Source organism: Plasmopara halstedii, assembly GCF_900000015.1.
Source record: "Plasmopara halstedii genome assembly, contig: Scaffold_614, whole genome shotgun sequence".
Taxonomy (NCBI): Eukaryota; Oomycota; class Peronosporomycetes; order Peronosporales; family Peronosporaceae; genus Plasmopara; species Plasmopara halstedii.
The window spans coordinates 1,786,404-1,804,376 of record NW_020187532.1 but is presented as its reverse complement, the minus strand read 5'-3'; the positions used below and the strand labels follow the sequence as shown (position 1 = coordinate 1,804,376).

The following is a 17,973-nucleotide window of genomic DNA, read 5'->3' as shown; positions in this document are numbered from 1 at the left end:
TTGTAAAAACTGATTCTGGTTCTTCACCTGTTTTCTTGCTCTTGTTCTGTTCCCATATATATCACTTGCATACTGGATATATATCGAGACGTTACTTTACGGTAAAGTTAGCAACATGAGCAATCGTTACTACGATACTTTAAAGTAAGTTAACAACATAGCACATCGCTACAATTATGCACATCTCGTGTGACACGCACACACACCTGTTAAAGGGTTCGTGTCACCCCGTTACACATGACAACTGCGGACACTACTTTGCTGCTTAGCGTACAGAATATCACTAACTCTTCTTAAGCACCCGGGCTGAGATCCATCACGCTCATAAACTCGCTGCTTCTGTCCTCAACTCCTGGATATGAAAACATCAAAATTTCTTTCCTTGATGGGTGGCAACGTTTAAATTTCTTTTGCATTTCTTTTGCATCGGTATTCACCATGATGCATTTCCATCATGGCTGAGATACCGTAAGCTAGTGTCCATACTCGCGTGGATCGGCAGTTGCTAACCCAACGCGTTCTTGCTCGAACAGGGGCAGAGGTAAGTCCAAAACATCTCAGTTTCTCGTATCAAGTGAAGAATATTATTTCAGCGTTAACCCCTATAAAAGCTTGGTGCTAATCAAATACGACCTCGCTATATAGATCTCCATAGGGGTCGATAGTGCTCGTATCAATGGCTGGCTAAGTCGTCCCTGCAGCCCGCCTTCTTGTGATACCTCCAGTCAAGGAGTCACTAGTTCCGATCCTTAGGCTGTCATTTGCGCTAACCTTTAAGAAACATATTGAGTCAAAAGTTAAGCCAAAATGTAATTAGGCCTGTCTTGCTGACATGAGGAAGACTCAAGTCCATCCACACAAGTCGTAAATCGACTTGATTATCGGATTGATAAGTGCTGCTGAGTCCAGCATATTTACCTTGCACCTTTAAAAAAAACATTTTGACTCTCAGAATTTGCGTCTCACCGCTCGTGTCAGTCAGACGATTGCCTCACGGCCGTCCATAGGGTCATGATCCAGAGCTAACCAAGGACTCGTACGCTCCGAATAGGAGCAAAGCCGAGAGCCTTTACCGTAACTAGGTGTGCAGTTTGCTTTGCTACTAAATATATAAAAGTCGAATACTACTTAGACCAATACCATCTCCAATAATCCAACTGTTTCAGATGTTTGACGTATTACTTGCAGTCAACGCATACCACGGATACCACCATTACGAAATCTTATCGTCGTCATTGTAAATAACGATTCTTCGGTACTAATGCACACTAAAAGTCGCACAAAAGGCAAAGTGTTTTTGTGCAATCAAGAACTAGCGATTTTTTACAGTTGTACGATAGCAGAATCATGTATATACACAAGTTACAGTACTTACCCTGATACACCCCATCATTACATTGTACACTTCTTTTGTCTTGGAGCGTAACTCCACATTTTGCACTCTTTTGTGCCTGATCGGCAGAGTATACTTGAACCAAGGGTATTCGCCCGAGAACTTAGACAAATGACTCAGCGAGCCATCAGAAACGGTCCTCACAGCCGAAGCATTCAACGCAATCTTCGAGGAGAATGTATTGGTATCCTCCGATGAAAACGGTAGCAACGACTCAGGGTCCTAGCAGTCGTCACCCGATGATACATGACATAGCCGTTTACCAAGGCGGGGGGGGGCGTCGTTGTACTTAGCCTCCACTCTGGCAAGTTATATAATCCACTTTCTTTTATCGCGGTGAGAAGTGTTGCAACACCTCGCCGTGGAGCTCGCAATGATGTTCATCTTTTCACCGATACGCTAGATTTGACCCGTGGAGATCAGCTTGCCCAACTGCAAGTGAGAGAGTCACACCAGCTTTTGCCCAGATAATCACGCCATAACTATGTTTAAAACGGTCTGAAGTTGCCAATCTCGCTAGAGCGGAGTCCACACATACAAATGCGTGCGATCCGTTTGTTCAAAGCAAAAAAGTGAGAGTTAGGAAGTCGTTTCACGAGCGTTTCTGGTATCCTCAGATCACCAATCCTAATGAGTACCGCCTGCATTAAGATTGGAATCGGTCGGGTGTTCCGTACATCTAATGAAGAATGTACCTTTGATACTTGACATCGCTTAAATTTGATGGTTGGAGAACCCCTTGTCTTTTCGAAGAGATGTACCGTGGGTACTCGGAGCTGGCGAAGGCGTCAATGAGTATCGTGTTAAATTCAAGCATTGGGTGAGGACTTTGCTCCGTCTCATTTATCTGAAGGCTTTACAAGCTAGCTTTGATAAAGCAGACGCCTGGAGTGATTCCTGACTCTGCAATTTAAAATCCGACTCGAATTTAAAGATGAAGCGTATCATCTTCTGTTCATATTATTCGCAGACCGCTATTATTCATGCGACAGCTGTTACAGTTATAGACCTATAGTCAATCACACCACAAGGTCGATTTCTGAGAAGCGCGCTGCGATGGGCACACCTTCCTCTTCACCAAAGAAGGTAAGATTCTTCGAAGAGGTTAAGTGGTAAAAAAGAAAGCAGGAAATATTAAACTTCCGGAGAATTTATCGGTGAGGATCCTTCTATACTTCTTTATATACTGATTTCAGCCCTGGTGTATCCGTTGGTTTTCTTAAATGTGTCAATTAAACTCTTGCAAATCTTACAATGCCGGCTGTGGTGAACCTCCGCAATTAACCCTTGTGGGCTATCTTGGCTGTGGTGGCACGTCGAGTCTAGTGAGCATCAAACGTGCGTTTCGGATGAGTCGAGGCATAGATACGATCTTATATATTTGACGCCACACTGCGTAGCTGAATTCAATTTATATATCCAGAATGGTGTCGCCTTTCTATGACAGAGGGTATTCCAGCAACGAAGGGCGGTATAGACTTCACTCCCTCTACATATCGAGCTTTCTCTTACCTTTTACGAGGAAGCTTGATATGTATAGCTTAAGTAGGCTCCCAGAGAATGAAATGTGTTAGTGTGCTCTGTGCGTTTTTAAAACAAACTCTAATACATTTTTCGCTACGACTGTAAACGCTTTGATGCAGCGCGCTTGCAACTTAGTCTTATAGACAAACACTGCATGTATAGGTAAGCTAACTGCATAATTGTGTGTGTTCCACCAGCCTTTGGCGTTGGCGTGTTGCTTCCGCGCATAGTGGCTTTCATTTATAGCCTAATTTACTCTGCGTATGACGCTCAATTTCATTGAAATAACTACTGGAATTGCTGCGAAGTGTAGCTGAATTGATATCAGCAAGTCAAAATTAGAGCAACAGCCACTCACATTTAAACCGGAGCCACTTTCTGGCGGCATCAGAAACACTCGAGGGATACCGAACTTTTTATAAAATGAAAGTAAAGCCATTCCATGTCTTCAATGCGTTATGTATGCAAACTCAATGAGTAGGACAACTCGCTCTGGCACCAAAACTCCTTTCCGAAACTGGTTTGAATGATATCATCCATCACACGATTGACACGTTCTGCGATCATCCGCTTGTGCGTTGTTAGCGATTAGCATGATTGAACTAGTGCCTAGCACCTTTAACAAAATTTTGCCAAAGCTTTGCTGTTAGTCGCTGATCTCTAGCCAATAAAATTTATGTAATCATGTAGGCAAAACAATCTGTCACTAATGTCGCTGACAGCAGCAAGACAAGCCGGCTTGCTGAGCAGGTTAACGAGGATCACAACGCCGGTACTATCAGTTGCGCCTTGTGGAAGACAGTTGGACTATTAGTACTTTGCCGGAAATATCAGGTTGGCCACAGTGGCACTGAATGCGGCGATAGTTAATTCCATCGAGAAGATTCACATGTGCGCATATATGTGTTCACTAGCGTCTTCATATTGGGCCACCAATATGAAGCGCTCACGGAGGGGCATGTCTTTTCTTTTTCAAGGTGGAACCTCAAACGGGTACCATGTGTCTCGCACAGTATTTGATACTTGAGATCCTTATCTTGAGGCACCACCACACGTTAGTGTCATTTAGTTTATGCAAGGGGAACTGCTCGTCCGTATACACGCACGTACTGAGAAAAACCAAAATTATTTACTCGCTCTACCGCGTGGTGCTCACATCCAGCAAGCCGTCGATGTACGCGGATGAGGAGAAAAGCTTAAGTAACATTTTATCTGTTCAATAAACCTTGACATTCACCAAACTGATAAGTGCCTTTAATTCTGATTTAACAGGATTACAGACAAATATGCAATGCATATAGCTAATTGTTAATCACACACATAAGTTTGTGATTCACACAACACGCGTAAACCCCTTAACACCACCTCTCACTCAAGAATGGATTTATACATATATTCTTTATACTTACTCTGACACTAAGACGATCATTCGTGATCCCACACAAAATGAATTGCACTGAAGGCGACTTGCGCAGATGACAAGCGCAGACTTAAAACTGCACCTTATTCCGAGTATGCGAACGCGCCATTGCCATCACCGAACTTGGATGATTTTCCAATTCCACGCTTGGACGGATAACGATAGCTATGTAGAGCTCATCGACGGCTTTAGTTGTCCAGTGTATTTGCGCCACCGTGATATTGAACGTCGTCACAAATCTTACGAGGTAGCATTTCAGCGCTTGACGACTTTTCAATCGTTTGAGAGGCACTGGAAAGGCGAATAGAGACGCAACGAGTACTCAAACCGCGTATTTCTGCGTCATCGGACCAATTACACGTGCTGGAGGAGACCTCACGAAGTCTCATGTTCGTTCCGTACATCCATCACTTCCATCTGGATTCCGTCCAAATAATCAACACTTGATTCTGGTCATGGGTTCATGCATCCAAATACGTGTATGTCCACCGTTTGCAAATTCCGAATACCTCTGCGAACATGCTGACGATACATGATATGCGCTTTCGATTTGCCCATTTAACAGCGCCGGATCGAATTCACCCCGATATCGAAGATGCTCGCGAAATACGTGCGGCCACTAGTTGAATTCACGATGAGAGAGGGAGAGAAGAGGATGGAATGAATCTACTGAGCGAAGTCCGTCTTTGGACTCGCGTCGAACGTGAGAGCGATATCGCGACAGTCGCAAAGAAGACGATTACCAGGCTTCCACGTATCCTCGTTTTCTGGATAAATCAGCCATGTTACCGAGAGCTTCATCCGCCCGCGGACATTCGTCTCCGCCACTACGTAGTATCGATTTTCCCGTCGACCAAGAAGAGGGGGGGGGTGCCTGAAGAGGGCGCCCCATCTGCTTCCTCTTTTTGTTTGGTATCGCGGTTAACGTAGCTGAAGAAACTTTTTTCCGCGGCGAACCGGCAGATGATCGAGGTGTTCGATCGCTTGTCGAGGACACGGCAACGCGTGAAGGATACTCGTCGGGTCGTCTGCGAAGTTTGCGATCTTGCATGGCGTCATGGAAACTTGCCAGCGGATTTAATCGAGAATCAGATCCGGCGATCGAAGCAGGCTCTATAAGTTCCTGCTGCGGCTGCGGTCGCTGATGTTGTGGAGCCTCCTGCCAAGCGACCTCGCTCTGGTTTGGGTGGATATGCCTCCCGTATTAATCGCCAATGCGATCAGCAGCCATTTTCATCTCGTCGACGTTCTGACACTTGCGATCGTTTGGTTGGTCCCGAAGTTCACGACGCCAAGAGGTTCGACTTCTTACCCGTGTGTCAAAGCTGTGGTTCTGAAGCTTTATTCGAGCAAGCCTGCATTACATCCCGGTTGAAAATCGCGTCGTCGCGTTGTTGCAATGATAAGGCTTGAGGTGCCCTACGCAGAAGGTTGAATGTGTCTTTGGCCAGCTTGGCAGGTCGATAATGTAAGCATTTCCAAGGAAAAACACATCTTGGAATAGACCGATGAAGCAAGATAATAGCTTCGAGCCTCTTAAGCTTGGAGCTGCATCGTTTGATAGATTTTTAGCAGAACATTACCCCAAAAATATAATGCATTTTGCCCTGACGGCCTCTTCGATCTGCGCATTCCTTTTCAGATCTTGCAGATATGTCATTGCATCTCACACCCGTGTCATCAAATTCACATGACTCATGATGAAGGCGTCCAAGGCATCCTAGTACTTGCGTTTCACATTCGCTTCATCGCTTGTGCCAATTTGAGCGACAACGATCTGCCGAGATCCTTCTCCACTTACATCAGAGACACCACTCATTGCACAGAGCAGTACTTGCGGGAGTCGCAAGCCATCGATTAAGATGGCGGAATTCCGGTGGATGAATGAATTGAATTGTTCATAGCGCAGCATATAGGTTCGAAACTGACCATCGAGACTGTGATGACAAAATGATCGTCGGTCGGGTCACTTTGAATGAAGTCGGAGTACTCGCTGCTGTCACAGAAATATCACTAACTCGCATGAGCGATTGGTAATAACCATCGACCAAGTCGAGTGCGCGGTAATTTGTACAGCCAACCATATTGTTCTGAAGAGCATCCTTCCAAGGAATCGGCGTCTGTCCCGGAATGGTGGTAGCGTTGAGCTTATTGTAAGCATGAATGACACGCCACTTGCCGTTCGGCTTCCAAACACAAAACGTGGGTGTCGAACGGGGAGACTTGCTCACACGTATCATCCCTGCGTCGTGTTTTGTACGGAAGAAGGCGTCAATGACGTCGCAATTGCTCCTTGGGCAGGGGCCATTGATGTGTCACGGAACCAGGTTGATCTCATGACGCACACCTCGGTCCGGAGGTAGGACTGAAGGCGGTCTTGGAGACGACGTCTTGAAATTCCTTCACCAAAGAATAGTACGGACCCAAGGGTTTCCGTAGGATCGACGATCCACTTCGTGCATGCAGCACTCTCTTGGTGTCCTCCAAGACACCTTCCTCTCGCGCTCAACCACCGAGCTTTGAGATGGCTATCGCCACGCGCTGTTGCTCGGTCTGGAGCATGGCGGATGCGATGGCCATCTTGACCTGCCTCATCCAGTCCTCTCCATCCTTCCGCTCGAAGACCTTAACGCTCACCATGAGCGGCTTAGTGCGGGGAAAATCATCCGTCACTGACGGTGGTGTCACACACGCAAATGATGCAGACCGCTTCTGCTGTAGGTGCTCTAGCAGCGCGTTTTAGCAATTTGATAACGCCTCTAGCCGCGCACTGATTAACTTGGGGCCTTGCGCAGCAAGGTATTGCACGCCCTCAGGGCCAAACAAGGACATCAGCTTTTCAATCCTGTCCTGCATGCCCTGGGGCAGAGGGGGAAATTCTTCCATCCTCACCGAGGATCAGTCGTAACGACTCAGGTGTAGATCGACTACAAGTGCTACCAAGTGCAGAGGGGCTGCCGTAGCTTTGCGCTAAGAGGAAGCGTAACTTAGGTCACCGACCTTTCGTTCTATACTTAGAACAAGTACGAGTTTAGCGGATCGCAATCCGCTTACTCCAAGAGTAATCACAACCTCAACCCAATGCTAATTAACCATTCGCTAAAATCGAACTGACTTCACTTATTTTATCTGCGGCAAAGTCGCCTAATTTTAAATGCATAGAGTTTCCTAAATATGTATAGTAAAAAATACATGTATAACTACTGGCTATCCAGTTCCGTACCGTACTCTTGTGTGGGTGTGGTCACACCATTTCCGTCTGGTGTGACACACCCCCCTGTTACCAGGGTATGTTTAACCCCGTTACACGTATGCACATGGACGACTTTCATTCTGGCTACGCCAGCGCATAGGCTCTCCATAGAGACACCGCATCGGGGAGAGAACAAGCTGCCATCCCAGCAATGAGAGTTCTCTTAGACAAAGTCCACCATCTTCTTCTTGCCTTGTCCGATGGCAAGGAAACGCGATCGTACGCGATATGCCTGGTGAGGCGGCGAGGGCACTCGCAATAGCTGCCGCTTCAGCTCCTTCCAGGAGAGGTACGCAGTTTCAACCCACCGCATGTTAGTGCCCATTATCGCGCTCGGTCACCGAGCTTGGAGATAGGTAGCGCCACGCGCTGTTGCTCGTTCTGGATCATTACAGATGCCATAGCCATCACCCTCTCTTACCCAGTGCAGAAGATTATCTCTATCCTTACCCTCGAGGGTCCTAATGCTCACCAAGAGCAGCATGGGCCGGGAGGAGTCATCCGTTGTCGACGGCGGCGTCATAGACGATGTCGACGCTGACAGCTGCTGCTGTAAGAGCTCTAGCAGTGCCTTTTCGTAATTTAAAAACCCCTGTAGACGCGCGCTTATCGCTTCAGGTCGTTGCGAAGCAAAGTGTTGCACGCCTTCAGGGCCAAGCAGAGACATCAGTTTTCTAAGCCCGTCCTGTATGCCCTAGACTAAATATGATAATCGCTCCATCCTCACAGAGGATTAGACGTAACGCCCCAAACGTAGATTGACAACAAGTGCTACTAAGTGCTGCGGGGCTGCCGTAGCTCTTTGCTTAGAGGAAGATAAGCTAAGGTCATCGACCTTACTTTCTTTACAAGAACCAATACGAGTGCAGCGGATCGCAATCCGCTACCTCCAAGTACTTGAAACCTTTATTTCGGTAAAGACGCTCTTTTTTTAAATTGAAACTGTATTTAAATTTTTTAGTTGCGGCAGAGCTGCCAATATCTAAACCCTAATTAGTATGCGTTACTGCTGGCAATTCTGCCATGTAGTGGTTTCTTGCTACGGTGTAGCCACACCACTGTGTGATTACACGGACTTGTGAATCCACACCCAAGTACGGTCACACCATCTTGTGCGACCCTTTTTTTCATACAAGGGTACGTGTAACCCCGTTACACCTTTAGCCAGTCCCAGATCGATGGTGACGAGCTGGATACCGTTGTGCGCTCCACGGGGGGTTGTTGTAAACTTCCCACCATTTGTAGGACATTAATTATGGATCTCATGAATCGGAGATCTAGAACAGACTGATCACCATCACTTCAGTGAATGACTAGACCGTGTGTCGTCAGGTGTGGGTGGAGGTCTAATAAGGTCTCGAAGATTCACTGCATATAAATTCAGAGGAGATTACTTCGGTAGTCATACTGATATTAGCTTGGTGCGTTAGTTCGAAAACCTCATCTCTTCACATGCACGCGAGAAGACTCTCAGTACATATTTTCGCCAAGAAGCAGGCATGATAAAGAGAGGAGATTTTGACTCCAAACGTAGTGCTTGTGTGCTCATGCGCAGTGTCCCGGAAAGATAGCTGGTTCATGAGCTCTAGTGTGGCTCACATTAATTGGAAGGAGGCCAGGTAACGTGAGCCGCACTAGGGCTCATAAACCTTAATCTTAACACTTACACCTTACACTTGAGGCACAACTGCATTGAATTAAATATAAGTAGGAAATTCTTATTACACTTTGTGTCAGTGTTAACATATATAATCACCGAGGTATCGGTATGATGAAGAGGATGGAACTCCGCCAAGGAGAAAATCTGTGTTAATCATGAGCTGCAAGCCGCGCGTTATATAACACAGACAGTTTTGATGTGACCGATCGTAAAGCGTATATTTATGGCGGGAGTCTCAATTGTATTCACTTTTGATATTTGTGGTCTAAATTAACAAGGCTGTTATGACGATGACTCTCAGTTTGTCCCTGGATGAAACGTAAGACCCTGGCTTCTGTACGCTTGCAACCGTAGGCACTTTTTAGTAAAGCTTCCTCTTTGCCAGGTACACGGTAAAAATAATCGCGCGCTACTACTTGACCAGCGGCGTTCCTTTATTCGTGCTGATATGTGGTCCATAGGCCGCGCTGCTTTTGTGGGCAAGCGCTCGAGTGCAGTGGCACAGCGTGTAGTCAAAATGACGCTTATACGATTCCCATCACCACAACAGAAAGTGATTGTATCTCGAAGTCCAAAATTGAAGCCAAAAGTTGCATTGTAGCTTGGAAGCTAGACTGGTCAAAATTTTGTCTAGTGGGATTGTAGAGCTTTCGCGTCAAAGGCTGCCGCAAACCATACAAAGGCGGGTGTCTTTTTTCACTTTTTGGAGAAGGGTGGGGTATCTTTGTGATCACCTAACACTTGTAATTGGTCAAATTTAAATTAAATGTATTGACGTAATTGACTTGTAATCATGATAATGCTGCGCTCCCTTGTTACTGGAACTCGGCCAGCTCTCGTTGCCGCTACTCGTATAAAAAATACTCACACTTTCATCGGATGGATGTTATTCTGATCAATGATGATGTTTCCTTTGCAATCGCGCGTAGTGTCAACCAAATCCGCGAACTCCACCCGTGGTCGTAAGTTACATCATTGATTGCTTCATCCTTCGCTCTACCATCTAATCGCTTCCAATTATTTTATAGCTATTTTAATGTCATACGGGGATGGATTCTTAGGTGCTCTGGGTACAGGTGGTTACGAGAACGTTCTCACTCCCACGCCGCTTCCAACCACTACAGAGCTATCCGTGAAGGAAATCTCAGTTGGCTGGGCACATGCCGGGTTTGTAACTAGTGATGGTGACGCTTATATTTATGGTCGAACCCACTCGTTTCGGGACGTGATTCGTACCACAAACATGCAGCGAGTGCTACCAAAGCTCGTGTGGTGGATAAATAGCTTTACTCGGGCGCGTGGGGTGGACACGATGGAACCAGCCTTACTAGAATTGCCTGATGGAGAGCGTGTCAAGAAAATTGTGTGTTCTACGGCGCTGACATTTCTTCTGACAGAAAGTGGCAAGCTTTTTACATTAGGGGCTAACAGCTATGGCCAGTGTGGTATTGGCGAGGAAGGCATCAGTGTTCCGCTGCCAACGCACGTGAATATTGACGGCGATGAAGTCATCGATATTGCTGCAGGTTATCAGCATGGGCTTGCTGTGACACGAAATGGCACCGTTTTTTGCTGGGGAAAGGGTGAACGCGGTCAGCTCGGCTTCGGCACAGGCAATGCAGACGCGCCACAAGAACTAATCGCGCTCAGGGGCAAGAAAATTACCAAAGTGAGTGCCGGTTTTAACCACTCGTGCGCTGTATCAGGTGCTGCAAAAATTTTGAATGCTAGATTTTTTTATTAGATAGTTAACTTTGATACTTGTATGATAGAGGACGGCGAGTTGTACTTATGGGGCAAGTTGCTGAATCCGAAGGGAAAAATTGAGTCAAACGGTGACCAGATCACCCCGCGGCTCGTTCGGACAAGTGAAGCCGTGAATCTTCTTCAAAGCAGCCAATTCCATTCAACTTTTATCACTGGTGATATAGTTTTTTGTTGTGATAGACTCTAATGCTGCTTTGACTCATTTTTTCGTTGAAGCTGACGATAAGATTTGGCTTGTTGGCCGCACGCCGGCGGGTCGTCAGAAGAAGAATGAATCTGCTTACGTTGCCTCGAAAATGCACCCAAACCCACTGCAGATCACCAACGAGCAAGTTGTGCGCACGAAGGACATCGTTTACATTGGTCAAGGCGTGGATAAATCTTCATTTGTCACGGGTAAGACATCAATTGCTAATATTCTGTAATAGAGCCTCAACATATTTCAATGTGGAAATTGTTCGCAGCTAATGGGCGAGCATTTGAGTGGAACTTTGAGACTGGGCTTCACTGTGTAAATGACCTCGCAAATTTGAGAGTCATGTCGTTAGAAAGTGGTTTTTATTTTCGTCTCCTACTAGCTCAACCAAAAGAGTAGTCCCATAGATAGGTGACAATCTCTGCCTGAAAAATGGGGTGATGTTTTGAAATCCACATAGACTTAGATATTGAACTCTTCCTTTAAGACTAATTCTGGCTTAATACGCCGACGCAGACATCCTGTGATAGGGCTGTAATTTTTCCTATTATCTTTGTCAGCGCAATCACTTATCATTGCCTCGAGCGCTGCTTCTTCCTTCTCATTTTGTTCAGGAATACTTGGATCAAACACAACTTGCTCGCTTTGTTCCTCTAGACCGCAGGCGGTTGACAATTTTGCGATCCTCCTTTCAATAACGCTATTAAAGTCTGTGTTGGCCGGAGGTGGCAATTTATCAAATAATCCAGGTGGCGCTTGAAGCGGCATCAATCGCTGATTTTTATCATCTTCACATTTCGTTGAGGGAAGTTGCCACATGTAAGACACCTCAACTACATTTTCACCGTTACTTTGCTTGCCGCAGAGCTTCCAGACGTCAAAGCACGTCACATTTGAGTCGTCCATTGACCACTTTTCAAGCCCGTTTTTCTTGTAGAAACACAAAACGGACCCCTTAGGTACCAACGACTGAACTTTCGCCCACTTATTGCTCATATGTGCTGTAATCTGTGAAATTTTTTTCGTTGATGATAGCTTAAGCTCCACCTTCGGCCGGCCACCACAAAACATCACGTCTGCCTTCGTTTGCTTGTCTCGCGGGATCATTCGCATTTTGATGTAAAATTTCTTTCGGGGCAGCTGTGTTGTACGAAATGCAACACCTTTCTCCTTGCGAGATTGACTCAAATCCTTCTTGAAAAGAGGGCTTGAAACACAGCAGGTTTTTTTTGCAAAAGAGAAACATTCGCCAACTGCGGTGCGCTTACGCTTCAAAGTGACTTTTTTTTCTGGTAAATCGCGGCCGAACTGTTGGACAACCGACAATACCTCTTTTCCATTTTCGGTCACTGCGAGGGAATCTAATTTTTGCTTCGATTTCTTACGCACCATAGGGTGATGAACCTGTAATTCCTGATTGAAAATGCTTGACCTGGCAAAAGAAAGACTGAGGTTCGATCTTGCCACCCACGCAGAGATTGAAGTTGAACCAGTTGCAGGCGTATATTTTGATTCAGACTTTGCCTTCAGCATCTGGCGGCGACTACGAATAATCGACTGAAGAAGTAGATTGGCTAAGTTTGTCTTCTCTGTTGAAGATTCTGAGCCATGTGACTCGAATCTTATGGTTCAAGTGCATAAGTGAAAAAAACGTCAATTTTGCTACGAAGAGACACTGAGCAGATAAAGAAATACTCACTCTTTTACGTTCGTCTTGTCGGTCATCAATTTGCCCCAGCACCAGACAGCGATGCGAACTTGATCCGGATTTGATAGATCAATGTCGTGCTCGACATTCTTCAACAGCTTCATGACATTTTGCATTACTGACGTGTAGAAATTACGCACCTCCATCACACTCTTGGTCCGAATCTTAGTACTAATAGCATCAAAACGCTGCAATAGGAGTGTACATAACGAAGGCATTGACTTGCCTTCGAATGCGGGTAGCCACTTAACTTTAAACATCGCAAAAAAAATATTTTTCTCCTGTTCTAGCCACGAAGATCCCCTCGTTCTTGGTCGTTTCAAGCCGGCAGAGGGCGCTACGTTTTCGTCAATGCCATTCTTTCCTATACTGCTGATTATTTGTTGTGTCGTGTCTGTATGCGATTTCGTCGGCACGCACATTTGATAGCTACTATTCGGTTGCTGTGATAGCGAAAGAGGGCTCACGGCCAAAGTACCATCGCCATAAGGCTCAAGTATGGGTGGCAAATCCGTATCCAAACTAAAGTCAAACGCAGCATCCAACAACGGGGCGTCAAAATCACCCAGTGCGTCAGTCAATCCTATAGCTTGAGATTGGTCAGTCATCGTTTCAGTAGAGTTCGTAGCGCTCGTAAAAAAGTCCGTCAGAGGCACATGATTTAAACAGTCGTCATCTAAGAAAGTTGTATGGGGCCCCAGAAGACTGTCTGAGTCGTGAGAATCTGAGAAAATACGATGTAGAGTTAATGTGAGATTAACATCGCAACGATAATATCATCGCACCATCACGAGAATTCGCGGCAAAGTGGTTTTTGTCTATCTTGCTGAACAGTGCGGACTGCATTGACTGTAAGAACATCGGAAAAGCGAACTGGCGACAAATTCCTGAATAGAGTTTTGTAATTTCTCGCACGTTTAGGTGAAATCGTACTTAGACAAATTACGCGCGAAAAAACTGATAGAACCCGCCAAAAATGCAGGCCTTGCCTAAGAACGTACTCGCTATTTTTGTCATAATGCCTCTTTCACAGGGCATATAGAACTATGCTCTACCTAATTGAAAGCTCTCCTAAATAGAGCGCTCTGGTTGAGATTATGCTTCCAGTACTTAGTCAATACACACTTCAAACATGAAGCGATGAAGCTGGAAGTGATTGAAAGGATTTGTGATGTCGCCAGCGGCATTTCTTTCGGGCTACAATTAAGCTCCCCCAAGGACAGTGCGGTCCTGTCGGCGGGCCGAACTGGAATTCTTGAATCTTTCTTCTAGCGATCTGAAAAGGAAGTACTTAAGCGGCGGTGGGCGCACAGGGATCTGTACTGAATTTGATAAAGAAGTCGCTAATATTATAATGAATCTGAGAACAGCAAAAGAGCTTGTGTCCAGTGGTATGCTGTTCACTTCAGAACCGGGAGGTCCAGGGTTCAATCCTCGGGCCGGGTAGAGAGGAGTTAGAGTGTAATGAATAAAACCCTACAGCACGTGCTTGACATGGCTTACACGACTCCTAAAAAAAGGGGTGTCGCTCCTAATCATATCCAGAGACACTGTTCGCCACATTGTTCAAGCGATTGTTGATCGGGAGAACAATAGCGAAAAAGAGTTCAAGGTATCTGATGACTGGTTTATGAAACGCAATTGATTTTTGTTCCGTCGGGTTACAAAATTGGCAACTTCGTCTGATTAATCTTGCTTTTGAGTAGATAGAGTACCAGGTCAATCTCAGACCAAGTTGCGCTTCTAGAAACACGGTGCTTATGGGCGAAATTGCTGTTTATTGGTAAGACCAGCGGCGCACATCAATGGATTCAGCTTGAGTACGTCACAGTCTGCAAAGAGCCACTGAATTTGCTTCTATGAGGATAATTGTTGTGCTCGCCATCAAAGTCGGTTGCAGCAAGTGACGCTTCTGGTGATAATTGCAGCGGGATGGCTAATCTAAGGTCACCGGCTTACGTTCTGTACCAGAATCAGTACGAGTGTAGCGGATCTCAATCCTCTACCTCCAAGAGTACTTACAAGACCTTAACAAAGGTAATGACGCTCTTCCCTTCAAATTTAAAAGTGTATTTTTTTTTTAATTTGCGGCAGAGCCGCCTAAATCTAAAACCTAAGGTTTTCCGGATTGAACAGTAAAACCTAATTAACATGCGTTACTACTGGCAATCCTGCGACGTAGTGGCTTCTTTTTACGGTGTAGCCACACTATTGTGTGCTTACACTGACATGTGTAATCCACACCTTTGTACCGTCACAAAATCTTGTGTGACTCACCCTTTCATACAAAGGTACATGTGACCCCATTACACTCTGGGTATGTGTAACCCCCTGACACTCCCCCCCGCATCAAAATTGTGTATACGCACAATTCACATTTTGAAGACATGAGGCTCGCGTATCTGCGACACCGTTACGTCTCTGAGACCGTCTTTAAACATTCTCCGCTCAATTGCCAATATGTCTTTAGCACGAAAAACACCAGCCTAGCTGGTTCCGAGGACCCGCGTGCAGAGCCCTTCTTCGTCTTCTACACGGCGTGCATCACCGGACAGTATGTCCGCGGCGGAGCAAATCCCAAGCCCTTGAATACCGGGCACCACACACCGCGCTCGACGGATATTCTCGTCAAGATTTCGAAGGAAGTCGACTACGAGTCGTATACCCCTTTCCCAGCATGGGATAACGAGGAATGCGAGATGCGCCAGTGGCACGACGTGAGCATTGCTCGAACCTTGCGAACAGCTGTCCGTTTTTCGATCCCTCGCTTTCCGGGGGGGGGTGGTATTATTACCAATCACCTTAACGATGTACACGAGTAGCAGCTTAAAGCTGCCCACAGGGCAACTCTTGTGTGCTCGTATCCACGTTCGGTAAAAGGACCTCGTGTGGAATACGGCTTCCGCTCGGCGGATCCCGCTACTGAAGCGAAAGATGCGATCGCTCGATCATTAGGCGTCTTCGTGGTGGAGCCCCCGGTAACTACACAAGTTATGCTTGACCGGCAGAAACCTCTCCGAGCTCGCTTCGTGGTACCTCAAGAAATCCCAATGATGTGGTATCGCACTCGACTTCAAGCTCAAAAAGCGCCTATGTACCCGCAATGCGAGCTATTCTTGTGGTGCTCGCCCCTGGCAAAACCGCTACAGATGATGAGGAGCTCTGAGCGATGGGTGCAGCGGCACTGGAGCTTTATTCGCTATCTCACTAACAGTGGAGCCACAGAAAATGAACGTGCGCGTTGAGCGCCACCCCTATATGAGTTTGTCAGACTTAAGACGCCACGCCGATTTTCTACCTATTGTCGCCCTGCGACACAAAGAATCATCCATCACGCTTCCGCGAACTCTGTGGTTTATCACCTGGACGAGTCTACAACCACAGCAGCTCAGGGCCATAGCTTGAGCTCAGCTCGTGTCCCGGGCTACCGCCGAAAAGCGCGAGGCGTCATGATCTCTTTGATCATAAGCGTCCACAACATCTGGACAGTTTTGCCGAAGCGGCACCTCAAACTCCCACGAGTTCCGGATCCACGCCACTTCACAAGATATTGAGTTCAATTCTGTCGACGACGTTGACTCACAAGGCGTTCCACGTGATAGTGAACGCCACCATTCTCCTTGAGAAGATTCGGCGGCGAACGATGACGACTTGGTCGATCACCGTCCGGTGACTCGCGATGCTCATCGAGCTTAAGAAGACAAAGTCCGGCGTCATCGGCATTCTGCCGAGCATCTGTCGGAGGCTGCCCACCGCTCTGCGGAAAACCTAGAGAGCTTGGAGCACTTTGTGCATCGACTGCCTCACGTTGAGGACTATCGCGCTCTGTTGGATCGGATTCTAGCCATCCAGCAGACGAATACGTCGCTTCGTGCGAAAATGGAGCGCCTTGTGCCATTGGAAACGAAAATTGTTGCACTCCGGGCTCAGAATCAGTTGCTTATTCAGCTTCTGTGTGGACGTGCTCCTTTATGTCCCGCCCCGGTGCCAACGCTTCCGCGTTCACTTGCGCCGGATCTCGGGACGGCTGAAACAAGCCCTCATGAAACATTGGGTGGGTACGCATCCTTCTCGGAAGGTTCAGCGTATACGCAAGGCCTTGCTTGGCCAAGAACTTAAAAGGTCCAAAGAAACATGCACGAGGCTTTGTCTTGAATACAGCGGAGACTGCATGTGTAAGAAGGGTTTAGCATTTCATAAAACCAGGTCTCCGACCTCGGTATTTTCAGCATTTGGTTTGCTTCTTCCATCTGCAAGTTCTTTCTGCATGTCTTGACTTTCAGCCATCGCATCGCAAACGTGTCTTAGGACACTCAGTATGGTAGACAGGAAGTCATTGACTTATTTACGGACAGTGAGGAGGCCGACATCAGCTTGCCGTTCGGCTATCCCCCCCCATCAAACCCTGAGCCATTGGATGGCGGCGTCAGCAGAACAGGATAAATGACGAGAATGTTCTCGTAGAACGGCATGTAGCCGGTAGATGAATTCACTGCATTGTACAAAGCAAACTCTACTAGGGACAGCTTTACGCTCCAGCGCTTCGGCGTATCAGCGCAGACGCTGCGAAGAACGTCTTCAACGACGCGATTCACGCGCATGTTTTGACCATCGGTCTGCGGATGGTCTGCTGTTGAAATATTCAATTTGGTGCCCAGCACCCTGAAGATTGTAGCCAAAAACATCCCCGTGAAGCGCGGGTCTCTATCAGAGATAATCGACTCTTGGAATTTATGCTGTGGGAAGACACGATAGACAATCAGCGTCGCTGTACCCACAACGTCGATGGCGTCCGCCACTACCGCAAGATGAATCATCTTGCTCAAACGGTTCACAAAGACCACCACACCCGTGTTGCCCGCAAAATTTTTCGGCTGGCCAAACACCAAGTCCATCCTCATGAACTGCCATCACCCGAAGGGTATCGGTGTACTGGCTTGCGTCGCCGCATTTGGTGAGGGTTTCACTCTTTGACGCGTCTCACAAGTGCGCACATATGTGCTCGTCCATTTGTAAAGCTTAGGCCACCAATTGTGGCAACTCACTGAGCTG

At 46.7% G+C, this 17,973-nt stretch overlaps 3 protein-coding genes across 3 annotated transcripts; 1 reads left to right on the top strand and 2 right to left on the bottom strand.

Annotated features, from left to right (window-relative positions):
- Positions 1 to 10,043: 10,043 nt before the first annotated feature.
- Positions 10,044 to 11,612, top strand: PHALS_12367 (FOG: RCC1 domain; the record flags this gene model as incomplete). Its single annotated transcript, XM_024727899.1, has 6 exons — positions 10,044 to 10,101; positions 10,180 to 10,212; positions 10,279 to 10,956; positions 11,023 to 11,172; positions 11,234 to 11,413; positions 11,482 to 11,612. 6 exons carry the CDS (start codon positions 10,044 to 10,046, stop codon positions 11,610 to 11,612), a joined length of 1,230 nt encoding a protein of 409 aa, XP_024578430.1.
- A 63-nt stretch (positions 11,613 to 11,675) lies between these two features.
- On the bottom strand, positions 11,676 to 13,529 carry PHALS_12366 (uncharacterized protein; the record flags this gene model as incomplete). The annotated part of the gene is made up of 2 exons (XM_024727898.1): positions 11,676 to 12,834; positions 12,913 to 13,529. 2 exons carry the CDS (start codon positions 13,527 to 13,529, stop codon positions 11,676 to 11,678), a joined length of 1,776 nt encoding a protein of 591 aa, XP_024578429.1.
- Positions 13,530 to 16,477: 2,948 nt separating this feature from the next.
- PHALS_12365 (uncharacterized protein) lies at positions 16,478 to 16,819 on the bottom strand (the record flags this gene model as incomplete). The annotated part of the gene is made up of 1 exon (XM_024727897.1): positions 16,478 to 16,819. The coding sequence occupies one exon, from the start codon at positions 16,817 to 16,819 to the stop codon at positions 16,478 to 16,480; it is 342 nt and encodes a 113-aa protein (XP_024578428.1).
- Positions 16,820 to 17,973: the final 1,154 nt, after the last annotated feature.